Here is a 26,556-nt window from a genome sequence, read left to right as displayed (position 1 = left end):
ATGTTTTCAAAATTAACAGGTCCCTTATTCAGGGCATTGCATCACCATCAATACAAATAAAATTTTCAGCAAGTTTTATAATTAGGTAATATACACAATGCATTCTGAAACTGACATTTAAATAATGGGTTAAGTTCAAACAAATATAACAAATGTTCTGTGAGCAACTTATATTCCACGTCTGAACAATTGAAATAGTGAAATTTACGCCACAGGGCAAGGTTCACTGACATAAACATTTATTGTGAATCGAGTGGAGTTGATAACAAAGTTATAATAATAGCTATAACAATTTAAATGGGAGACGGACATTAAAAGATTTTATGGTTGTATATATAACAGTTATTGTAAGCATTACACTACACAGTTGTATTAACTTAGGGAATTTACAGCGACAAAAGCATTTAAAGCTTTGTTTATAATTCAGTGGACACAAACTTTTATATTTTATCCATCCCAAATATTTAAGAGTTTATAGTCACAACATAGGGAGTTTCAGTAAGCACTAATTGAGCTTTTTACCAAACCAAAAAATGAGGTATATTGTTTTTTTGCATGATGTCTGTCCAGATGAATAAAATTTTTTAATCAGTTACACCCTGAGCACAACATTCCAAGTACGAAAAGAGTCCTTTTTATAGACTTTGCAGCCCAGTCATAGAAACTAAAATGGCACCAACATGAAAGAGTTTACAGCCACAACAACATGCGTTGTATTAGTTGTGGTAAACAATACTGCCTGCACCATGTTCAGTTTATTATGTGACCCCAGCCCACAGTGTGTACAGTAAGTTCATGTCACAGTCAGCCAGTCGGAGACCCCATAATATTGTGACAAGCGTCTGTAGTGATGTCGACTGTCAAGTGGGGCTGAAAGTAGGAATTTATACACTATGGATATATACACTAGAAGTTGTGCCTATAGTTGTATTTATAAAGATAATGGTTGTATGGACTTTCAAGGTAGCCCTGTGGATTTACACCTTGGGATATCTACACTGATCAGGGTCTGGTTTGTATAGTAATTTTCACATACAGTAGAGCACTGCATTGTGGACTTACGCCTAGTAGAATATCTTTAGTCACAACTTTTTGTGGTCAGTCAGGATTAATTTACCGTTTAGTGTCTTAGCTGGAACTGGTTAGAGTGAATGCTTTGTAGTGCTCTCTCACTGTTGCTGCACTGTCCCACATCGTGATTTGAAGTCTTATAAAACATTTGCAGATATATCAAAAATATAGAGTTTTGACTATGGGCTGTGGGTGGTAGTCACCAATTATTTCTAGGTCCTGAGTCAGTCTGATGTGTTCCCAAGAGCAGGTACAGTGTGAACGCGCCTCTTTGGTTGAAATTTAATTAAGATTTCATTCACCTCTCTACAGTGTGAAAGCGTCCCTTTGGTGGAGATTCAATTGATTTCAGTCACCTGTCTCTGGTGTGAACGCGCCTTCTTGGTTAAGATTCAATTAAGATTTCAGTCACCTGTCTCCTTGACATTAATGTAGAGGATCTGTCACAAGAAGGCAGCCAGGATATCGTGTTCAGGGTCCCAACTGCTGAGGTTATTGAACTGTGGATGAAATGTGACATGGCAATGTGTGTTTAACATAGAAATATGTTGTCGGCTATATGTATTTTCAAAAATTTTGGAGACTTATCATTATGTATGAAAACTGTTTAGGTTGCTGGATTGTGGAGGGTGTGTTTTCCACGTAAGAGGTCACAGATAATTCCATATATAATTTCTAGTTTTTAAGAAAGGGTAGAGATTTAGCCCCTGAGATTTATGGGAATATCTTGTGAAAAATAAGTCTTTGGCTCTGGCAGAGGGAAGATGAAATGCAATGTGTGGATTTAAACAGAATTATGTTGTTGACTACATGTATTTTCAAAATTCCTCAGGCTTTTCTCAGAATTAAGAAAGACTGACTAAATATACTACTTGATTCCGTGTCAGCTGGATATTACTATACACCACTGGATTATTGAGACTTTGATGAAGGAAACATAGAAACTGTATGTATACAAAGCTAAAACACAGAGGAAATTACTGACTCATTACTGGATACTTTTGTCCAGCTCTCAGCATCTTCGATTACATCGTCAATATACTCTTATCAGTGGACATTGGGGGGAAATAGTGACACAGTTGATTAGGAAACTAGCATATAGTTAAACAAGTGAATTGAAATTTTGTGATATTTATCTAGATATATAGGTCTTCTGGCCAAGGTTATCTTATGTATATGAGCAAACAACTGGATTTTGTGTGAACTAGCCAAACTTTAAATTCTGGGATATACGTCGTGGGAAACATACTTGGATTAAAAAGGGAAGGAAAAAGAACTGATATAGGTCGGAAAACAAATATGTTACAGAAAATTGTAGGGATTTAGGATCAAATTGTTGAAATTGGAAATTTTGATTGAGACATCAGACATCATAAGTAGAGGTGTGTCTTGGTGAAATGTGGAGGGATTTTCTATTGGATAATAGATAGACCATGACCTGTCGGCTTTAGGCGCACCACTTATGTTAGATAACTAGCAATTTGTAACACTTAAAGTCTGGATGATTAGCAACCAGTGAAAAAAACCTCATAATCTTTTACTTGGGGAAATTGACCTAAATTGGAGAAAAAAATGTCAAATTTTGTCAACAGAGAGATTCATTTTAAAACCAAACTAGTTTGCGAAGAGGTTTTGTAAAATGGAGAAATAAGCCTTGTTGGACAAAGAGATGTGTTTTGTCAATGCAGACGTAATATTATCAGTGGACCTTGACTTGTGTTTGAGACAACAGCAAGGAAGGAAAACAGAGACTGTTTTGTCAGTTTGGTGCCTTGACTACGTGACATTATTGGAAATAGTGTCTGTTCATGTCGACAAGCTATCTGGGCTGGTTTTATTACCCATGAATCATCACTGGGGCTTTTCTTGTTTGGGACGCTGATATAGTCGTTGTTGGCGTCGTCTGGGGACTTCTTGGTGGTTGTCATCGTTATATGGAAACCCTGTGGATTCTCATTATTCGGAACAGGGTAGAGGTTGTCAATTCATGCCTTGGGTAATATAAGTTGTGGTAATTAATTAGATTTAAGATTTTTTTTTCCTACTGGCACGGTAGATTTATCAGGTAGAGATTTTATACAGCTTATCCATAGCCATCCTTGAGTGAAGTAGACAGGGCAATTTACCCCAAAAGCTCAAGGATCGCATTTTTATTCGTGTTTGGATTTTTGTGGAGTTGACAATAGTTGTGTCAAGCAGGGCTCGTTAGATGTCTCTTTTTAACCGAACATTCAGAAAATGTAGGTTATATTTATTTGCTTTTTACTTTTTTTTGTCAGATCGCCATTGACACATGTAGCTTGGAGCAATATTTTGCTTCTCCACAGGTGATTTGGAAACTGTACCTTTTGTGAAATTTATTCATTCTGAAAAAATGTTGTTTTTTGATGAAGTCAACAAAAGGCGTTTGTTCAGTAATGATTTCTCCATCCACAGTGTGGCAGGGAGCTAGATGGTAGAATTGAAAGCTGAGGAATTTATCCAGTGTGTCAGAATTTTTTATTTTAAATTGGTTATAAGTCTGTTTTCAGTGGTGGCATATTTTGTGTTAAATTTAATGAAAGAAGTCTGTTGTTAACAAAACTATGACTGAGAAGGCTGATGCAGATGGACAGTTGCCATTAGAGGAATCGGTGCCATATTTGGCAACTAGCTTGGGACATATTTAATGGATGCGGTCATGTTTGAATATCAGCCTGCACTTGAGTGCAGAAAGAATTAAAAAAGGCATGTTTGCACTTAGCAAATTACAACGTGTAAAAGTTGCAAAGGCTTTGCCACTGCAGATTTATTGTTCTAAATTCTACCGGTGCTAAGATTTTTCAATATGTTAGCTAAGCGCTTTAGTTCAATTACAGTGGTAAATTGACCTGAAGAAAAACACTTTTTTTTAGTTCCTTAGGGCAAGTATTTTTTGATGCCCTTATCTTAGGTGTAGGTTTCTTTAAATGGAAAAACAAATTGACTGAAAAGTCTTGTTCACATGAATACAAATTAAGAATGGTTTTGAATCACTCATTACTTCAAATATTTTTTATAAGTCTTTTGGTTGATTGCTTTTCATCATATTGACCATCCTTATACTATTGGATATCTGCTTGTAAGTTATTACCACCCCCCTCCTTTAAAAATGAAGTGCTTGTTGACATGATATACGGAGCCATCAGATTGTATTTCCAGTTAAATTGGATAGATCTAATTTGGTCCATCCCAACTCAACTTGGGAACCAGTAACTGTAAACTCAGCTGATCTAGGTGCAGCAAGTGAGGGACTTGATATAATCTGGCCATATCAGAGTCAATTAAGATTACATAAAATTATCAAACAGATAACGTGCTCAAGGGTGATCAGAAGAGGCTGTGGTTTAGCGCCAGTCCCAGCAGAATGTAGTCCAGTTTTTCCCACTGTGTAAAATGAATGAGGTGATTGAGTTTTGTGGGATTCACTGTATCTAAAGCTTAGGTCCCAACTACGTTTTGGACGCACCGTTTTTAAGTTCCTTGCGTCTGGCTAGGACGTAGCTAGATCGCACGTAGCGACTGTTGATCATGTCGAGATGTTTCTACGTGCTGTTTGCGTCCTCTAAAAGTCGCACGATGGACGTGCTCCTCACGCACGAACTCCCACGTTTCTCCCATTTTTTTGGTCGTATACCACACGTAGCAGCCCGTACGTTCGGTTGGGACCTAGGCTTAACACATACAGTACTCAGGCAGCAGCTGGTAACACAGTATTACATAGCCATACAATGATGATATATTTATAATCTGTGGATATCTGTCTTGACATAATCCAATGAATAGTTCTTAATGAATCATAGATTCATTGGGTTGTGGTACAAATTATATAATACATTAGACAAAAGTCAGTTCAATCTGGACTTTGTTTCTCAGTCCTTTAGTTATGGTTAAAGAATTGTGTCAGGTACTTAAAGTCACATTTATTTTAAAGATAGTTGGGCTCTTTTGGTTGTAGCTCTTCTCCAGGGTATTTTTGTTTAAGGTAAGCTCACCCTTGGTAGGAATTACATGCAGTCCTTTACCTTTGTCTTGTAAAGGTTGGTTTTTATGGAAGTGAAAAGATCAATTTTGTCTAAAATTTAGGAGCAGTAACTGCTGAGAGCAAATGATGAAGTTTATGATGGTTCAAATTGGAGCTGATGTAAATGTGTCTTTGCTGTTACAGTACACTCTCTCACACACACACACAAATGTGTACACAGACGCATCCTAGTGCACATACGCGCATTTTGGTAAGCTAAGAAAGCATACGCACAGGTGCACACATGCTCACACAGACACACACACACACACACACACACACACACACACACACGTTGACATCGTTGGGCCCCAGTAGTAAGTGTAACCACTACACCAACCTTCCTTCTTTATCTCCAGCCTTATTTAGACTGAACACTGCAAACAGCATGGCTTAGGAGCTGAATTGACAGGCACTTGTTTTGGTGACTGGTGACTCTCACCTAGCCTTCAGACTTGTGTACATAGATTTGTAAGATATAAAATATTTGTACAGCCTTGCTGGACTGCGTGTGAGGGCTGGAAAAAACATTGACATTGAGCGTGAAGGATTTAAGGGAGCGGGTGGCTGCGGACTACGTCAGCGCACTGCAGCCCCCAAGGTTTGTTTACTTATTGTCCTATGGATGTAATATACGAACTACCCGAGGACAACAGTAGCGATAAGGGATCAATAGACTTACAGGTGAACGATTCCGCCTCGGCTCACTCCACTTCCAGTGAGGCTAAGGCAACCGGTGGGGGTACAATGGACAGGCTGAAATCCTGGTACGGCTCTCTCCGAGGGAAAAAGAGGGTTCCTGTTCAGTGTAAGTATCAAAGTGGAAACTACTTTTAAAAGTAAAACTGGTTGAAAATTCCACAGTCTTGAAACTTTTTTCCTGTGGATATTTGTTCTCGCTTTGAACAGGTTTTAACAGGGTGTGAATGAGGTACTTACCAAGTAGTAAGTGTCATTGTATATCTGCTGCTACAGACCCAGTTCACTGGCTGAGTTGAGAACCTGATCTTTTTTTAAGACTTTATGTGCTAGTAGGTTTATTTGTCCATGTAAAGCATGGTAATGATTGGTGAAAAAAAAATTGAACCGTCTACCTGACTGATAAGGAGGATTGAAACAAAGATGCAACACGTTGGTTATAAGTACAAGATCCTGTTGAATATGTGTGTGAGTGTGTGTGTGTGTATGTGTGTGTGTGTGTGTGTGTGTGTGTGTGTGTGTGTGTGTCTGAAAGTATGAATTAGTAAGTAATAATACATTTGGATTTCTAAAAGCAAGTACCAGAAGTTAGAGGTTTCACATTTCCATTAATATTTAAAGTTTCACATTGATATTAACAGACATATGCTGATTGGTTAAAATGATTATAAACTTTTAAGAATGCCAATGTGCACAGAGTACTACATATTGGGTTTACTGATTTTGCTGTTTCCATATTTTATTTTTAAAATGATATAAAGGAAGACTTATTCTTAAAACTTCATTTAGGTAACAATAATGTTTGATTACTGATATTTTTTCGTGTATGTTTCTATATCGGATGTAAGAATGGATTAGCACTTCACTATGTTGTGGTATTGGGTGTACCTGAAGTTGTGTCTGGAAATAAGAACATGGCACTTAGTGCTGTATTTAATCAGTTGGATAATGATACACGTGGACTATTTGTGTGTGTATTATGTTCATTTGTAGGTTTTTGTACTGAGTGCAAATCTTATTGAAAAAAAAACTCATGAAATGCTGCACAATGGTGTGAGTAAAAGAATTGTCTGAAAACAGTTTAGGCACTTTTGCTCTTGAAATTTTGCTCATGAAATATATCTTGTTTATATATAACTTGATGGTGATTATTATAGTATTCTAAATTGTTACTAGCACAAATTTTACAGAGGCTTTGACTTCACTACATAAAATTTCTTTCTTTAAATTACAAAATATCATGTACAAATATAAACAGATGAGACTGACTAACATTATTTCAGTGTTTGGTTATTCAGTAGATGTGATATGTCACTAAGTTTGACATGTAAATTTGAAAGCTATCTAAGATAGGTTTTGGTAATGACTATTGTTGAGTTCAGGCTACATGTACATAGTAATTGTGACACTAATTCACTTTACAACTGTTTTTATTTACAAAAAAAGTACTTGTAGCTGTCACCAAAAACATATGTCATAGACAGTTTTGACGTGTGTCTTTATAATGCCAATGGTTTCCATGGTAATTTAACACAAAAATTGTTACTATTATACTGTTGCCTGAAGCTTTTACTAACTGCAAATCCTTGATTTATAAGTATACTGCTGTAGGTGATAGGTGTCAAAGTGGTTTTAAGGTGCCTTGATTTTTGTGTGTTGATAATCGCACACATGTTTATGAGTGTGAAGAGTATTCATGCATGTGAGGTTGAAAATACATAACTTTTTGTGCGTGCAAGAGCATGTGCTTGTATGGATGTGTGTACTTTTATGTGCACAGATGTGCATTTTTTACACATGCTAAACTAAACAACAGGAGGAGATTGATGTTTACTATTGAGGATGTACTTTTAAGTTGTATGGATAAGTGTGTGTGTGTGTTTGTGAGTGCATGAGGGAGAAAAAGAGAATGGGAAGGGAAAGCACTTATATAATTTATTGATGTTAATTTTAGATTTTCAAGCTTTTTCAAGCATCTGTATGTGCTTGTTTATCATGCCTATACACATGCATGCGTACATGTGTGTGTGTGTGTGTGTGTGTGGTTATAATATCAGTCAAATAGTAAAAGCTGACAGAAAAACATATTTGGAGTAAATTGGAAGTTGTTCAGTATTGTACAAGGTAAAAGTGGTGTTGGTGACATTGATAAATTATTTCTCACTGATGTAGGTTTTATATACAACATATATACAGATGGTGGTGTTTGTATTGGCAGATTATCTTGTCAATAAGAGATACTGTGCTAAGATTAGCTTACTATTTTGCTCCAAGTTTATAGCCTAGTACACTGGTACTGTGTCAATTCTATATACTTAGAACCATTCAAATGGATGAGTCAGAAAATAAATATATTTTGGTAGATATTGTTCACATTCATGTTTGTTTTACATTTAATGATTTCTGAAGAGAGAGAGAGAGAGAGAGAGAGAGAGAGAGAAGGGGGAGAAGAAGAAAAAGCAAAGATAGTGTGCTTAACTTATCTAGAATAACTGAGAGCGGGGGTGGGGTGGGGGGGCTGGGGAAGGAAGAAGCTCACAGGTCAGCCATGCTAAGCAACTCAAACCATTAATAATATTGAACAAGAACTGTTCAAAGACTTGAAGTAGTTAAGGGTCCCAAATTTTCTCCAGCCAGACAGTGAGTCCTATAGCACCTGAGTGTGAGTCAAATTGTCCTCCTGTTGGCTGTTTGTTCTCTATTATGTCAACAGATCAATACAGGGTAATGTCTGGTTTATGAGGTGGTGAGCCACTAAGGCCAGAGACCCCAGCATGTCAATCATTACCACACAGTAAATAGAGGACTTTTTTGGGTGCTCTTTGGACTCTGTGTGTGTGTGTGTGTGTGTGTGTGTGTGTGTGTGTGTGTGTGTGTGAGCGCATTTATGTGTATGTTTGTGTGAGTGTATTTGAATATATCAATGTGTGTGTATGTGCATGTGTGGAGGAGGTATGATTTATTGAAAGTAGGATAAGTAAGATTTTTTGTGTACATGTGTGATGCAAAATGTATGATTTTATTTTAAATTGTATTTTTAGTGATTTTCTTGTTTAAATAATGTTTCTAAGAGGTAAGCCTTTTTTTTTTGCAAAGACGAAAAAAAAAAGCTAGCTGAATTGCACATCCAGGGGTGTGATTATGTCACTCTGTCAACAACACAAAACAAATGGAACAATGCAGTTTTTCTTCTCAATCTCTTAGTATGCAGGGAGAGGTTGATCTTTTATTACTTTTAAGTGTGTCATGAAATATAAACCAAGATAAATATGCCCCAAGAAGTTTTCTTTATTCAGTTTGTGTTTTGAGGTTAATCTTTCCCTTTAAAATTTGAGATTATCCAGTAAACAAGTGACTGAGTAGTTTGTATAACTGTGAGAGTTTGAGTGTGTCTGTACCTGTGGCTGATAGATCTGTCATATGGGGTGAGGTGTATGATTTTGATAAATTGATTTAAAGTACTTATGGTAGTTTACTACTCCAGGATGTATATTCTAGTCATTGAACAGCTTGGACATATTTTCCTGTTCACCACCGTTAATAAATGAAAAATATGTCATCTGTTGAGAAAAAATAATCACACCAATTTGCAGTGAAAAATTGATATTTCATCAAAGTTTGATTATTTCTTAGAATTTGATTGTAATTTTAAATTATTATAGTGTGAGAAGCAAATGAGACGATATCAGATGGCTGTGCAGGGAAACAGGAAAAAATACAGCTTCATATTTCTGTTGAATAAATGTGATCATATTCCTTGTAAATTGGAGATAGTAAACAAGTGTGTATACTAATAAGATTATGTGTCTAGACCAGCAAGGAAATGTTCCAAACTTTTTTCATTTCAGTATGAATGTAAGCAAAAGTGCGAGACTACAGCTCTAAAGTGTGCTGCAATTGGAAAATAAAAAATTTTTTATTCAAATTTCAGTTTCCAGCCCTAGAATTTGCTAAACTAAAAGTTAATTTAGCCAATCACTGTTTTGGTTAAGTTGTAAATGACGATAGAGCTAGAAAATTAATTGATCAGATTTTTTACCCATATTTCTTTTTCTTTTTCCAGTAAATGCGCGGGGTGAGTATGAGACGGCGTCACTAGATCGCGCCACCAGCAGGAAGGGGAAGATCAGGCGCCACACAGTAGGGGGATCAGGCATCGCAGGGGACATCATGAGGGCCGAGGAAGAGGTGACATATTTGGGACTCTTGGTCAGCCATTGACATACCCTTCCCTCCGCATTTGGCTTTTACATTTTCTGTTGAAATTTGATATTATCTCTGGATTAGAAATTAAGAAAAATTAAATTAAATTAAAATTAGAAATTTCTGCTGGTGTTTGGTATTAATTCAAAGACAAAAACATCTTCAGATCGCTCAGATATGCCCATGAAAAATCAACAAGAATGAACAGTTATCTTAATGAGCAATTTATTTATTTATTTATTTATTTATTTATTTATTTATTTATTTTATCTTGTTTTGTATTATTTTTTTCTTTTGCTTATTTAAATTCAGATGAGGGAGTCCTGCCCATAGACATTTAGAACTACATGAAATTTACAGACACTTTCTTTTTCACAGTTACATTTCTTGCCCATTAAGGCTGCTGAAGTTCAATTTTTTCCTTTCAAGAATTGCTTTCAAAGATTACTTTGAAGAGCAATTCATCCAAACTGAACAATAATATTATGTTAAGCTGGAGAGGATGTTTTTAGTGCTTGGTTTGTTTGCTCTTCTCACTTGGAATTAATTGGACAAGAAAATGTAGACATTGTCATGTTCATTTGTTCGTAAATGCTCTCAAACAACACATGTTATGTGCATCTGTTCGTAAATTGCTCTGAAACAACAAATAGCTGTTAAGAACATTAAATGTCACATCTGCTGTCTAAAATTATTTTGAATTAATACAACTAAGTGCCTTGATACGAAATTATAGGAAAGTCGGTATGAAAGCAGCTGTTGTAGTAAAAAAGATTTTATGTCTATTTTTTTTTTATTTTAGTTTTTACTGCTGTTAATGGAATGAGAATAATGTCCATTCAGTCTGCAACTTTGTTAGCCAAACTTATAACACAAAAATGCAATGCTCAATTATGATTTATGAGCATTCTTGAATTTTACTTATTTCATGCATATATATGAAATTCTGTTGGATGTTCTACTTTTCTGCTTATAGGTGATATCTAACATGATGTTCATGTTATTACTAGTACAAATAAAAAAAAAATGTCCTGAAAATCAGTGTTTAGCAAAGCACCATAAAAGACATGTCATAACTCTTTTAAATATATTATAAGTTAAAGTAATATAAGGTTATGTTTTAAAACCCATTGAATTACTTAAAATATTTAATGTAATGTAGTATTGACTGAGTTGGACAAAATAAATGGACAAACTGGTTGACACAACGGTGATGTTCTTATCATAAACTGACCAGTATGGGAGCTAGATCACTGACCAGATAAACTGACCACTGATCAATATTGTCCTTACAGGTAAAGTTAAAGCAGAGGGACGCCCTATTTGACCATCTGGCCCAGAGGTACCCCCAGCATGCCAACACAATACAGGGTTACCACCAGAGAGTGCCAGACCCTGCTATGGAGGTGAGAACACAGAACCAGAACAGATCTAGTCATCCCCCTGCAAAAATGTAACATTCACTTACTGTTCTCAATCTATTCTACTATCTAGAACATTTGGTTTATTTTTTATTTACAGTTCTAATGTTGTTCTGTAATTCAATTCAATTCAATTCATTTCTGTACTGGTACATAGATTGTCATGACCTTATACAATATGATATATTAATGATGATACAATACAGTTGGTGCATTACCATTTCTCTAATTGGTAATTATGTTGCCTAGCCATTTGTGAATGAAAAAATAATCTTTATACAATGAACATATGTACTAGTAAATTTATTCATAAAATATTCTATCTAAGATAAACCTTGGTGTGATTATAAATTTACAATAAACATACTATAAAGACATGGATACAAGCATATGCTAGATAAAAGGATATGTTCAACCTTAAAGGGTGGGAGAACTACAGTTACATAGCTGTTTACATGGCTGTTAAAAGCAAGTTTGATGACAGATAATTACAATTAATGACAATTACATAAGACATAGATAAGTAAGTAAGTTACATAGATATAAATAATGTGCCATGTAATGAATGTAACATTTCAAGATTTGTTTTTTGAAAGTCCTTCAGAATGTCCTAAAACAGGTCAGGAAGGACAGATTGAGAACTGTAAGTGAACCTTAAATGAGACAAATTTTCGCAGGGGATGGGTTTTGTATTTATATTTTGTATTGATATGGGAAAGTTTTTAAATTTCTAGGTATAAGATTTTGAACGGAAAAATTGAAAGTGGCTATAAATTGAAGTTAGTTATAAATCAGTCCCTTTGTTATTTCTTTCAGAATCTGATATCATTTATATTATTTTCATGAGATTTGTAGTTGTTCTAAGGTTACCCATTAATGCTGAATTATATCCAGTTAACATCTTTGTGAAGTATTTTTAAACCACAGAGGATATATAATTTCAGTTGGCTAATGTCCTAGTTTTTTTTTTTTTTTTTTTTTTTTTTTGTGCGTGTTTATCTGTGCAGTCCTATCTGTTTAAAAATGGAGGGCAGATGAAAGAAAATTTTGGTTTGAAAAATTTTGTTTGAGGTAAATGACAAACTAAATCCACATTACACAGTAATGAATCACAGAGTCTACTGTTTATAAGAATTTGCTCACATTAGCAAAACAAAAACAAGGTCTGATGACAACAGTTGTCTTTTTCAAATGATCAAAGTGCTAACAGCAAGCAAGCAAACCTTTTCATATAAATTCCTTGCCTTGCCTCATAGGAAATTCAAAACATGTATGATTGGTATGGTTGATGTGTGGAATAGTTAACCTTCAACTGTGAAAATTTGAAAGCAAGAAATGTTTCAACATTCAGAACAGTGTTGTTTTCACACAAGCAAAATAGTCAAAATATAAATTACTCGTGCCTATCACTTCCAAATAAAACACTATGACTTTCTCATTCTAGGGTCGACCCTCAAGTGTTCAGATGCAGAGAAGAATGGTTGCTCAGGACCAACGCCAGCATTACGGATACGAAGAAGAGGATGATGGAATTATGTCTGAGGCAGAAACAGAGGCCACAGGAAATTTTCGTCGAGGAGGATTTGTCCGTTCCAGTCTCCCTATGAGGTCCCCGCGTGGAGAAAGACCACCAGGTGAATGAAGATTTACATCTGCCCTGTTAAGTTAAATATATTTCAAAACGACAATAAGTGTCTATATATTGTATTCCCGGTTTGCCTTATATTTGGTATGAAAGTGCAAATATATATTTGATATGTTAAGATTTATGAGTGTATTCGAACACTGCACCTAGATGATGCTGAAAAAGAAAGAAAAATAGAATGATAATCAAATAACGTACAGTACATTTGTCTGCACAAATGTTCAGCTTCTGATTCAGTTTTTGTTTAATTGTTTGAAACTACAACTATATAAATCCAAACATGCACTTTGACTATTTAAAGTCATTTGTGATGTTTATCTTTAAATTTTTTTTTTAATTTATAAATTTAAATATTTATTCGTTGTTGATATTTTACATAACATTGACATATTTCAGCCTTAGTATTTCTGGTCTTCAACGGAGCCACAAAGAGAGCTCTCCTGCCTCCAGAACTGGCTCATTTGGACACAATCAAGGCTCTGTTTGCTCGCTCGTTTGGCGACCAGCTCAACATGAAGATGTTAGAAAACCCCCGCAAGAAGATCTTTGTCATGGATCCCAACAGCAACTACTATCGCCCTCTAGAGGATGTGAGGTATGCAGTGTAACAGACTGACAGCCATACTAACAATATTATATGAACTGAAGTTGTTATATGAATAATGTGTTCGTTATGTTTTTGTAAATGTGATTGGGTGTTTACTAGGCTAATTTGTTATTTTTAAGCAAGCTTAGTGTTCACAAGGCACAGTGAATGAAAAATATGTGCATTCAGTTATGTAATGTATGTCACCTCAGTTTACTGCACTAGCTCATATAAAACAAGCAAGCCATCTTTAACTGAATTTGGCGCATTTTAGGGTGTTCCATGCTTGAACCTGAACTAAATAAAACTATATTTAGTCCTTGAAAAAATGTATTTCAGAAATACAATTTTAGCATCATATTACTCCGTTATTCCAGAGATATCCGTGACCGTTGTGTCCTGAAGCTCCATGACTTAGACAGTAAAGACACGCTTCAGACTAAGCCAGTTTACTATGGCAACAGAAACTATGAGGACCCTAGCTACTACTCTGAGCCAGAGTATGACTCTGGAGTGTCTCACATGCGCCGTCCACCCACCAAGTCACCCACGTATCATGGCTATCCTCCACAACAGGTATCTGTAGTAAGGAATGTAGAAATTGTTTCTGCGTACATCTTTTGGACCAATTTTTTCATCGACTAACTGGTCTGATTTATTAGTTTTTGGATCGTAGATCTATTAGAATAGTTTGCTTCAGTGATAAAATGAATAATTTCAAGAAAGTGCTTAGTAAGTGTTTGTTTGTAAATACTTCATTATATGATTTACAGACCTAAGTCTAAATATTTTTGAGAATTGGAATTCTGCTTTTAAATACCTCTGAAATTTGCTACTTTTCTGCTAAATTTTGGTACCTCTTGGTATTCTGGCTGTTGATTCTCAAAATGAGTTATATGACCATTTATTTACATTTATAGCTAGAGACTTGGAGTTTGCTGTGGGTTTCAGTTGATCTTGGCCTATAATGTTACTGAATACTTGAATTTTTCAAGTTAAATTTAGATCACCATCACCTGCACAGTTTGATTATGCGTTAAAGTGTTTCAAGTTGGCATGCTTTATTCTTGTTTTTTGTTTTGAAATCTACCACAGCATGCATAAACCCTAATAGTTTTCTTTATAATGGAATAATACCTCAAATTGCACTTTAGTTAGCATGCACAGAATATTCAGTTTGAGTCATGTTTGTTTCTTTCCTTTTCCTTCCCTCCTTCCTTCCCTCACCTCACGTCCCGGCACATCAGGTTCCTGGTCAAAGTCGCACACTACCACCACCTAGTGAGTACATGTCACATGACGAGATTCAACGCATGTTTCTACAGCAGCAAGTGGTGGCAGGCCGTCCTCCTGGGAGAGGCCCCACCCCCACAGGGCAGTGGGAGGGGCAGAGAGGAAGAACCACGCCCACGTCTCAGCCATATGGACCTCCTCAAAGACCACCCCCTTCACCAGGACCTCATCAAGGTGGGCACATGTTTGATTGACACTGTCATATAGTAACTGTGGAACTCGTGGAAATTATAAAAAGAAATTATGTGCTAAATATCAGGGATTTGATAGCTGTTGAAACTGCTGTACCTTTGGAATATGAAATTCTTGAAGCATGAAAATAATGGGGACTTTTGTCTGTCAGGTTCATTCAGTCTCTGTATTAAATTTAAAATCTGTTGTTCTAAAAAAAACATGTTTAAGCTTATATTTCACCAGACAGTGAATAAATTGTGAATCTTGGTCCATTTTCACACATAAATTTAGATCATATTAAACTGTTTTAATTACAGACATGAGTTTTTTTCTGTGGCTGGACAGATTAATTTGATTAACTAAATTGATAATGTAATTCAGTTTTAATGGGACCTAAGGATGCCCCAGAACCCCAGCCGATAAAATGTGTTGTTCCACAATGAAAGTTCAGAGTTTTGGAGGGGGAGGGAGGAGAATTCATGTCTAAATTAACTTCATTGTCAGATAAAGACTTAATTGTCCACCCCCCTTTCCAGGTTACCCCCCTCCAGCTTCCAGACAGATGGCAGCCCAGAGTTTACCCACCACCCCCATCATGCAGCGTGACCCCCGCACCATGAACTATAACAATGCGTACCAGAGCGGCACCAGGTCTGGGAATGTGACCCCCACGCCTGGCAACGACCCTGGAACAAGGTGAGGAATTTTTTTATTTTTTACAAATATTTGAATGTGGAAGTTTATTTTAAATTTATTTGCAATTTTGCACATGAGCAATTAAAAGGTTTTATCTTTAGCAGGTGTTATGAAATGAAAGGTGAGATTGTTAAATGATGTTTTGAACCACTCATTTGCCTTGGCAAGACATATCTAGATTGAATGGAAGAACTACAAAATATTTTACTTTGAATACAATTGATTTTTCAGTGTATGCTGGGAAATGTTAAGCAAAGTGATGCAAAATTTTCCATATTTCTTAAAGCACATACTTTATTAAAAGGTCATGAACATTTCACAAAGAAATGAAATATACAACCCCTGTTTCTTCTCCACAGAATGCAGATGGCCAAGATGGAGGCACAGCTAGCCAACCTGACCGCCCTGGTCCACAATGTGGTCAGTAGACCGGGCAGTGCAGCAGGCAGTTTGACTGGGAGTCACAACAGTGGCAGTGCCTCTAGTGAGTAATTAGTAAATGAAATGAAATCTTGTGAGATTTATATGAGATGAAGGGTGAGGAGGGGAGGGGGGGCTCTTTTACAGAAGTGGCAGTGCCTCTAGTGAGTAGTATTTGGTGATATGAAAGCTTGAGAGGTTATGTGAGGTGTAGAGGGAGGAGGGGGAGGGAAGTGTTCTTTTACAGAAGTGGAATCATAGCTTGCAGTAAAATGTTTGAAGTTTGTAATTGTATGAGATTATATAATTAAAAGAACAGAATAAGGTGATAGATTTTGTATTTTCAGAGGTTCTGAAGGAGGGCAAAAGTTTTTCTGATCAGAATCACACATTACGTCAGAATGATTATATTTAACTTTAAAATGAAAATTATATATCTAGCAGATTTTAATAGACATAGAATTTCATACAGTTGCATAAATCGTTATCAACATTGAATAATGGCAACATTTCAGAGTCCACCCAGTATTCTCCCACTCCTAGCAGTTCTGTGTCATCTCTACAAGGTATACAGCATGCATTGAGCATGAGCATGCTACACAGATACAGCCAACAGAGATAGTAGAATATAGAACTGTACATAACAGCATTTAACATTGCTTGAAATAGAAAAGTTTATCATAAATAACTTGCACGTCATACCATGGCCCTGAAAAAATATACACTTTGTGATTGATGATGAGAATGATTAGAAACTTTGGAATTGGATTTTGTTCTAATGTAGCCTTTTTTATTGTCAAACCTAGTATAATTTGTACTTTCAGGTAGCAGGCAGTTGAATATTTGAATTAGGTAGCAATTAATCGTTTCTGGCATGATTTTTTGTCCCAATTTTTGCATGGTACACTCACGAAGTAAAGTGAATGTATGTGCATGATAAATTGACGAATTAACAAAAATAAAATGTGCAAAAAAAAAAAAAAAAAGGAAAGAAACAGCAGAACTAAGGTCCATTGTCTAACAATATTTGATATAGCATATTGCATTCAAAATGATCTTTATGGAACTTTTTGCTACATTTAATCATCTGTATTTTGATTATTGTTCAATAAAAAGCTAGTTATACTACTAGCAGTTCAACCCTGCACTCATTTATATTCCAGGAGACTGGTACGGAATTTGAAGGTTGTCCATACTTTCAGTATACAGTGCAAATATGTTTAAACTTTTTTTTATATAAAACAATGTTAGAATTGTAAATTCATAAATATAATCAAGAACATTTCAATTGGTCAGGTAAATCTAGTGGCTCCACCTCCTTACCAAAGCCAGAGATGCTGGCGGGAAATTTGAGAGTCACCCATGTTCCCAGAATGCAGTGCCAATATGTTTAAACTTTCTTATATGAAACATTTTCAGAATTGTAAATCCACGAATATAATCAAGAGCATTTCCATTGGTCAGGTATATCTGGTGGCTCCACCTCTACACCGCAGCCAGAGATGAGTTCTGAGGTACAGGACTCCATCAGAGGACTCCAGGCAAAGGCCAAGGAACTGAAGACAGAGTGTCGCAATCTCAGACGGATACAAGAGGCACAGGCTGATAACATACGGGATACTATAAGAGAAGCTTTTGAAAAAATAAAGGTACTTAGAATGACTTGGTACATTGTGTGCAACTTTTTCCTATTTGTTCACAGTTTATGACTGTTTGTTTTGTATTGTAGGATTATTTCTGTGGGTTTGGCTGAAACTATTCCCTGCTCTTGATGTTCCTTTGCAGGAGACAGGAAAATAAAGCCATTATAATTAAAAATTCACAATTCTTTGCTGAGTCTTGTATACTTGTATCCCATAATGTTCTAAACATCCCACAATCCTTTGTGTTATTAGGATGCCATGACAGGAGTACCAGGGGCCTCTGGACACCCACTGAGAGCCAGACGGAGTAGAGCAGACGTCCATTGTGACACATTTAAACAGGACTGCAAGAGAGTGGAAAATGAACTTGGGTAATGAAGAGAATGCGCATACCATTTCTTCTTCTAACTTGTTACAAGGTTTCTTTATCCTAAGATTTCATAAAGCTAGTTTGTTTCTGCTTTGACACACTACACAGAGATGTTCACAAAGCAAAGATTGAGAGCCCTAAGGAAAAAAAATTAGAAATAAAACTTCTCACTGACATTGTCCCAAATAAAATTATTTTTCAAAAATATTTGATTCTTACACTGTGAGTCAGGGACTATGTTGGGTTTGCCGTGGAATGATGATTGTGATTGGGCATGATCTTTCAGTGATCTAGAATCATCAGTTGAAGAACTTCGCAGTGATGTCATCAACAGACGGTGCAGGGTCAATATGGCTGACGTGGAATCCATGGCGCTGGCACTGAGTCATATTAGCAAAGCACTTGGAGAGTTGAAAGGTAATAGTTAAGTCTTTTTCTCAAATGTGGCACAATTCTTTAAACATTTGTTCAAATTATTTAGTAAAACTGGATATTAGAAATGGAATTATTTGATATAACAAAGTTAACTTAGATTTTGGGCATTTGTGTTAAAAAGTAGCATACTATAAGGTGTATTTTTACCTCTCCTTGTCTTTTTATGGTACACATTGCTACTTACAAAATATTTGCCTTTTACTTTTTCAAGTTTAAGACAATTGTGTTTCTTCCTTCTCCTATAGGTGGCTTCCCTGTGTTACAAGAGGAGCTGAAGACGGTAATGACAGCAGAGATGGAAGTGGTCGTTAAGGAAGAAAAGTAGGTCAGACTTGGATAGTTCAAGATTGTCATACTGAAACACAGCTGGAAACTGTAGTTTCTATACGATAAAAAAGGTTATTGCCGTAAGTGCTAAAAAATGACATATTTGAGAATGAAAAAATCTTATATATAACATAAATGATGCATGGAATGATATTACCAGTTTAAACTAAAGATCTTCTCTCTACATGATATAAAGAGTATTATATTCTACCCCAATGTTTCAGATATTTGAAGGATGAGCCAGAGAGACTGGAGAGTGCATTAAAGAAGTGCAAAAAACTTACAGGAACTCTTTTTACTCTAAAAAGGTGAGTTTTTTTTTTACTGGGATATGTTTGTGCATTGAATGTGCTTGTTTCCTTTGAATGAATTTTGGTGGAAATTTGACATAGGTTACTATTTAGAAGTTGAATTATTAATAAAAGATTTTTCTAACAAGTTCTGGATACCATGATGATTGTAAAGAGTGTCTTGCCTGTTTCTTTTCGTATATTTTTAATGTCAGTGGCCTTTGAGAATGAGTTGAAGCATGGGTCCCTTTATGCTGTTTAGTTTGCTAAAGTTAATTGGTAATGAGCCAGTGGAGTGCTTTTTAATATGAAACTGCTTCAAAAATTGCAATATTACCATCAGAGCATCAATTCACAAAAAAATTATAAATTTTGTCTTTGGAAAAAAATTGAACAGTCCTTCATGTGAGTGAATTATGTAATTTTCAAAATCCCAGTATAAAAAAGAACCAGAAAGTAATGTCCATTAATGAAATGTTATTTAACTGCAGATTCATTATGATATTATTCATATATCATGTTATTAGATTTGTTTCAATTTATATCAGTCAAGTACTATGATTCACTAATATGTCTAAACTCTTTAATGAGGCATATGATATTTATAAGAAGGATGTTAATTATAAAGAGGCACTGTTGCCACTCGTTTCAGACTTGTCACTGAGCCGACTCAATCCCCGCCAAAGTCTATCCTTAAAACCAGTAGCTCATTTCGACGGCCCAAAACACTCGCGCCCAATGGCGGAAAGGTTATAAACTGTGTTTCTCGCACTGCTGGCATATTTCAGGAGAGTTTCACAACTGATTCTTTCGGGCCAAATTTGGGTGTAAAGGAGGCTGAGAGATCTGTGAAACTTTCTGCTTGGTGTACATTTCGCTGTAATGCTGGATTTGCACTTTTGCATGGCATCTTAAAGACCTTGGGCTTTAAATGAATGATAGTCACAAAAGGCAGCTAATTATCACTTGTTAAAATTAAAATTTTTATATAACAGATATTTTTTTATATAATTTTATAATTTACTATGGGGTGGGAAAGACCCTAATAAAAACAATATTTGTGCTTTATGTCACAATACAAGTCTACATTAAAAGTAAATTTTTTAGGGGTATCTTGTCGTGTGACAAGTTACACCTTGGATTAATCCAAATTGATTTTCAGAAACTGCATAATTTTTTTGCCACCAATTTTCCTTTCCTGTTATTTGCTGTCAAATGACTTGCCTACACAATGCAAAAGTGAAATCTTGCATGCTTAAATGTCTCATCGTAATGGTATAATTTGCTAAGTGGGTGGTGTATGTGCATGTTTTTTATCATCCTTGGTCCTTCCCTCTTCACCCATCATTCATAGATACAGCATGGCGAACAGTGTCCACGTATTTATGGCAAGGTACCCAACTTTTCATCCTACCCTCTGGCCATTCCATTCCATGTGTTGCCTATGTGAAATCCTAGAAAATGGCACTAAAAGGACATTTCCTTATGCATGCAGAGTTATCCCCCTCCTTCCTGTGGTATTCAGGGCTTTTGTGCCTGCTATATCATTCATTTGTCTCAGTTGTTACCCTGTATAGACATACTTCACCAAATTATAGTTGAATGTCAATTGTCACTTGAACAGTCTGTCATGTGTCACTTGTCAGCTGTCATCCCATATATCATTGAACATTGTTCTTGCAGCTTTAGCATTGGGGAGTATTTTTTCAGTTGCCAGTATGAGCAGTACATGTTGTTGCTGTTGTCGTTGTTGTCATCATCTTTGCTTAATGCTTAATGTTGTTGTTGTAGGTGTTTAATTAAGTGTTGTTTGTGCCTTGCTTAATAATGTTTATCCTTATAGTTGTAAGTGGTTTTCGGCAAGATCATGGCTAAACTTTGATAGATTTTGTCCAAATGAAATGGGAGTATCCACCATTTTCCTTCCACCATTTTAGTTTTGGGTTGAATTGTTCTGCATAACATACAACTTATTTAGTTTAAACTGATTCCTTTTTACACAGCATGAGCTTGTCAGTTATGAGTGGATGTAATTTTTTGTACAGCATATATGTAACAACAGGGATGGGAATGTACCTTGTATTTTGCATGTAATATAAAAGAAAGTCAACAATTTTTGTATTTCATTTTTAAAGATGGGATTATTAAAAACCCAGTTGAAGGCATTTATAGAGAAATAATTGAATATCTGTGTCTGTCAGCATTGGTAGATAATTGCTATGATTGTGGGACATGAACTTCTGGATGATCTGTCAGAGTTCAACCTTAGTCATAGTAATCATCTACTGAGACATTTCTGGTCCAGAAATTTACTTTTAAAGATTCTGTGCATATGTTAACCTTTCGCGAGGGCAAAGGAGGGGAGGGTCCTTAAAATTATTATCATCAGTCTCTATTCCCAATCCTGTTCTAAGGTAGTGTTTGGAGCAAGTGCTGATTTGAGTCCTCTATATACCAGTATGCTTGTTGGAGTTGAGTGGTTCTGGCTTGTGTACAAGGTTTTAAAATGATTGGGCTTTTTTGACACTTCTTTCTTGGATCAACAGCTTTGAGAAACACAGTGTATCCTTACTCTGCCAACCTGCTCTTGCTATAGATATTACATCAGATATGGGAGTTAGCACTGTAACAGTGGATGTGAAAAGTAACCTTACACATATACTTGTTTTCATATCAAAGAAAAATAAGATTGGCAAAATGTTCTTTTTTATTTACTGTGAAACAGTTGCTTTGAATTTACATGGTCTGCATACCTTACAAGATGGAACCTGTTTTTTCCCCCTCACCAAAAGACATTAAATCACTTTTCTCTTGTAAGTTTGAATGCAGTTTGAATTCTATCTTTAAAAAAACTCATAACTGATCATATTTTGTATCAATGCTTGTAGCGAGAATTACATAATCAGATGTAAGGTTACTTTTTGAATTTGCTTTACACATTTTGGTGTCTACAAAAAGCATTTTAAGTTAGTTAAGAAGGTCATGAAGAGTTGTGTAAGGCTTGGATTGTTTAGAAAGTTAGCCATTCTGAACTGTCTGATTATTTTGTTATTTATTGAAACTGAATGTTTGGCTTATATATTTGTGTATTTATTTACATTATTTCCTATGGAAATTCTTTTAATGAGTCTTTTTGCATGAGATTACTATAATGAAGGTAAAGAAATGGTTAAATTTCACAGTCACAGCACTTTGGATGACAGCATGTCACGCTGTCACTGTGTCACTGATCTGAGGCATGTTTTCATCAAATTATTATGGGATTATTATGTGTCTATCAGTTTCTGCAAGGCTACAGCCGTCCATAGATACCTCTTCTTATCCCACCTATAACAAAAGAAAGTCTTACAATATTCAAATTGTATAATCCAAATTAAACAAAAACGAATGAACAAACTGATACAAAAAAAAAAAAAAAAAAAAAAAGGGATCAAATTTATGTGTAATTTTTTCAAATGTGGGTTTCAGTTTTTCTTGACCACTGTCTCCCCCTATATTTCAGGTTGGCTTCCGTACAGGAACACCGGACCCCAGTGGTGCCCCAGCTGATGACAATGACAGTTGGGGAAAACGAGAAGAAAGCTTTGTTTGAAAATATACAACACATGATTCCCAATCACGATGCCAGGATGTTAAGTATAGAGGTACGGAGGCCCATAGGTGTCGTAACAGGATAATCATTAGCAGAAACATATTGTTATACAGTGGTCCATTTTATCCAGACTTTTTCATGATCCATTGGTTATTATTATTTTTAGAAGATTGTGTTGGTACGTTTTACCAAAAATATTCCAGGTTGAACTCTGTGCTTTCATTGGCAGAATATGCTGTGACTGAATTATATCACATATTGGCTGATGTCTTTTTACGAATGACTATAGCATTTTCAAACTATTTCAGGCCTCTGAAAACTCGAGAGAAAGGAAGAAAAAGCTTGTCACATCTCACGAAGTCCGAAAGTTTGAGAAGTCCCTGGAATTGGCCAGCAGGGCACTGAGAGAGAAACGAGAGAAGGAAGTGGAGGAGGAAGATGCCAGAAAGAAACTAGAGGGGGACTCTGGAATTATGAACGATATGTCAAATACTTCAGATCCCATGCAACCGGAGCGTGACGGGTCAGAGACTGACACCATGAAACGCCGCAAAGCACTTCGCGAACTCTCACCCGAAAAAGAGACCTCCATAGATGATGATTTGGAGAAACCTCAGTCATCATCTCATGCCCCGCCCCTTGCCCCACCCTCTTTGGCACAGAGCCAACAGTCCGCTTTCAAGCGGGTCATTCCAGGGGGAGGCTACATAAGGCCAGCTACTCTCAAACTGCCGGCCAGGGGACCATTAGCCGGGAGCTACCAGGTGGCGTCACAAGTCGCTGTCCAAAGCGTGACAGAGAAGCAGCAGATAGCGGTGACACAAGTCGCACACAGCCATACCTTGCCGAGGGAACAAAAATCCAAAGAGCCATCTGAACAGGACAAATCAATCTCAGATCAGAACCAACAGCAGGCAAAAAGTTTTGGGTCCGCACATGACGACATACCTATGATGGACGATGAAAATGGTGCTGAAAAAGATGATGAATCTCCAGTGCGCGATGAAAATCATGTCAAAGGTCAGGGTGAAGGTCAGAAAGGGGCATCTGGCCAGGTTGATGTGAAGACATCCAATCAGGAGCCAGCACCGAGTTCTGGACGCAGTAAATTCCAGCAGGACATTGCCCAGGGAATCCAGGCCAGTCTGAACAGGCCTGACTTACAGGAGCAGAAACCAAGACCAGAAGAGCCGGTTCAGCCACACCAGGACCAAGTTACCCCATTAAAGGAATCTAAAGAGGGTGGTGGTAAAGGTGATACTGAAGATGTTTCTTCCCCCTGCCCTGGCACCCCAGAGAGTCCTGAGACGGTGAAGAAAGCACCAGCTCTGGCCACAGCTCCCAAGAGGGTCAGCCTGGTGAGGCAGCCAATGATGGATCAGAGACCAGAGATGTTGAGGACAAAAAGCTTCCAGCTTCAGGAACAGTACTTGAAGCTACAACAGCTGCAGAGGGAACATGCACTGAGACAGAAGGATCACACCCCCACACCATCCCCACCACAGTCTCAGCAGTCAGGTTATTCCCAGCTGCCTCAGGCTGCCTTTGTGAGGCAGGGCTCTCTGCGTGGTCACTATGAATTGTCACCAGAGGGACAACCAACAAGACAGGCCCCGTACCAAGACAAGCCGGTGCAGAATGGTGCATTTGTTAGGACGGGGTCGCTTCGTGGGCCACACCCTCAGTACTCCATGCCACACCCCCAGGGCACGGTAGAGGCTGGGAATTTCAACAGACAGGGATCCTTTAAAGGTCATCAGGAAAATCCCTCTGGTTCTCGGGGTTTGCCACAGTTGCATCCTCAACAGCAGCAACAATACTCCGGGACACAGGGTGTTACACCTCCATCTAACCCACAGCAGCAGCAACCAGTAATGCACCAACATCAGCAGCAAAGACAGCATTCACAAGGTCATGTTCCTGCTGAGAAGGGACAACATTCTCATGGACATTCACAACATCACCATCAACAACATCATCAACAGCAGCATGTGCCACAGCATCACCAACAACAACAGCAACATCATCATCATCAGAGTCAACAGCAGAAACCACAGCAGCATTTCAACCAAGGCGCAGACAAAGCGCCAGCATTGAATGGAGAAGCCAATTCTCATGCAACACAATCTCAGTCTCAGCTACCGCATTCTCAGCCTCAGTCAACAGCATCACAACCAAAGTCACAACCAGCTACACAATCCACTTCTCACCTAACACAATCAAAACCTCTGCCTTCAGCACAGTCACAACTGTCCAGACCTGATCAGAATAAGAGGCCACCACAAGCTGCACCAGTGAGCTTTGGGCATCAAACTACAGTGTGACCTGCCAGCTCTCAGATGAAATGACAAGTGATTGTTTTGTGGAAATGATCGTCTGTGCCATGAGTTGAGTTGAGTTGAGTTTTTTTTTTTTTTTTTTTTTTTTTTTTTTGTCAAGAGCAAAGGACATTACATCGTTGTCTAGCTATCTTTTTACACTATATAGGGTCCATGGATGGAGAATAAGCTGGTCGTTTAAATGTCACTCAACAAGTAACTTCAGAGAGATGTGTTGGAGTAAATGAAGCTTTTTTTATATGTAAACAGATTGTTTGCAAACTTATTGCTTTGTAATGTGCTCTTTGTTTTGTGTTTATGTAAATTTTTATGAGCATCACATGTAAGTCATTCCTATACCAAAGAAAGTGAGAGGTTTAAAACTGTACAAATACCAGAATTATGTAAACTTGTTAGTAGAAGAGCAGAATATATATACTCTTATGATTTTTTCAGAATTTATTTATACTCATTATTCATCTGTATATATAATTATTCATTTTCATTTAGGGTAGGAAGAGAGTTGTATTCAAAGGCAATAAAATGTAAACAGAGAACTATGCAGATTAGGTCCAAAGTACAAAGATTTTTAAATTATATACCAAAATGGGTTCCAGTACTTCTACTGCCTGGCAGATAATAATTGTAGCATGGGTTATATTTGAAAAGTTAACATGTGTGAATGTAAACTGTTCATTCAAGTCTTTAGGTGATCATTGTGAAGTGACATTCTTCCATTTGACACTTTATGCTTGAAATAAAACTTATGAATGTGACCTACTTTTTTAATATGTGAGGACTATTTTTAAGTTGTATTCTTTCCTACAGCTCTTTGAAAGTTATTGTGACTTATCTTTTGCACAAGTACAGGTGATCACAAATAGTTTAAAAATTCACACATTTTTTTTTATTTTAATGTAAGCTAAGAGCCACCGTTTTAAATCATTGCATTTTTTTGTTACTTTGTCTGTATTCAGGAACTTCCAACAAGCCTTAAGAATTTGTATATTATCGATTGCCCAACAGGTTTTGCCTTGATTTATAGAAGTCTGTTTTGTTGCAAAATGTTTAAAATTTGTAAAGAAATTTTTGGTGAAAATCAGTATTATTTCACAGAGTGCATGAAGCCCAAGATCTCTGTAGATGCTTATATTTACTGTTAATAATTATTGAAGTTTGTTGGCCCATTATCAGTGTATTTTACAGGGATTTTTCCCACTCAGTCTATAGGTCCTAAATGAGTATGTACATAACCACATTTATTTAAACAAGTTATCTATGTTAATAAAGTTTCACATGCAATATGTTGCTTCAATTTGCTTTAAAATTGA

The 26,556-nt window shown here is 36.6% G+C and overlaps 1 protein-coding gene across 8 annotated transcripts in view; it reads left to right on the top strand.

Annotated features, from left to right (window-relative positions):
- LOC106151392 (uncharacterized) overlaps window positions 1–26,527 on the top strand; it is a 57,403-nt gene extending 30,876 nt beyond the window's left edge. For 4 of the 8 annotated variants that reach the window (XM_087012511.1, XM_087012516.1, XM_087012514.1 and 1 more), the window contains 16 exons: window positions 9,876–10,000; window positions 11,311–11,421; window positions 12,881–13,070; window positions 13,478–13,676; window positions 14,045–14,243; window positions 14,915–15,134; window positions 15,671–15,830; window positions 16,190–16,314; window positions 16,766–16,816; window positions 17,715–17,899; window positions 18,146–18,264; window positions 18,550–18,680; window positions 18,944–19,019; window positions 19,250–19,333; window positions 22,818–22,959; window positions 23,216–26,527. In XM_087012511.1, the coding sequence (XP_086868637.1) occupies window positions 9,876–10,000; window positions 11,311–11,421; window positions 12,881–13,070; window positions 13,478–13,676; window positions 14,045–14,243; window positions 14,915–15,134; window positions 15,671–15,830; window positions 16,190–16,314; window positions 16,766–16,816; window positions 17,715–17,899; window positions 18,146–18,264; window positions 18,550–18,680; window positions 18,944–19,019; window positions 19,250–19,333; window positions 22,818–22,959; window positions 23,216–25,231 (4,133 nt within the window). In that variant the 3' untranslated portion in view covers window positions 25,232–26,527. Of the gene's footprint in view, window positions 1–5,469; window positions 5,922–9,875; window positions 10,001–11,310; window positions 11,422–12,880; window positions 13,071–13,477; window positions 13,677–14,044; window positions 14,244–14,914; window positions 15,135–15,670; window positions 15,831–16,189; window positions 16,315–16,765; window positions 16,817–17,714; window positions 17,900–18,145; window positions 18,265–18,549; window positions 18,681–18,943; window positions 19,020–19,249; window positions 19,334–22,817; window positions 22,960–23,215 lie in introns of those variants that run through there. The other 4 variants (XM_087012510.1, XM_087012513.1, XM_087012512.1 and 1 more) reach the window with 4 other exon arrangements.
- The last annotated feature ends 29 nt before the right edge of the window (window positions 26,528–26,556 follow it).

Source organism: Lingula anatina, chromosome 5, assembly GCF_051362555.1.
Source record: "Lingula anatina isolate TDL-2025a chromosome 5, LinAna3.0, whole genome shotgun sequence".
Taxonomy (NCBI): Eukaryota; Metazoa; Brachiopoda; class Lingulata; order Lingulida; family Lingulidae; genus Lingula; species Lingula anatina.
The sequence above is the reverse complement of the archived record's forward strand: the minus strand, read 5'-3'. Positions and strand labels throughout refer to the sequence as shown.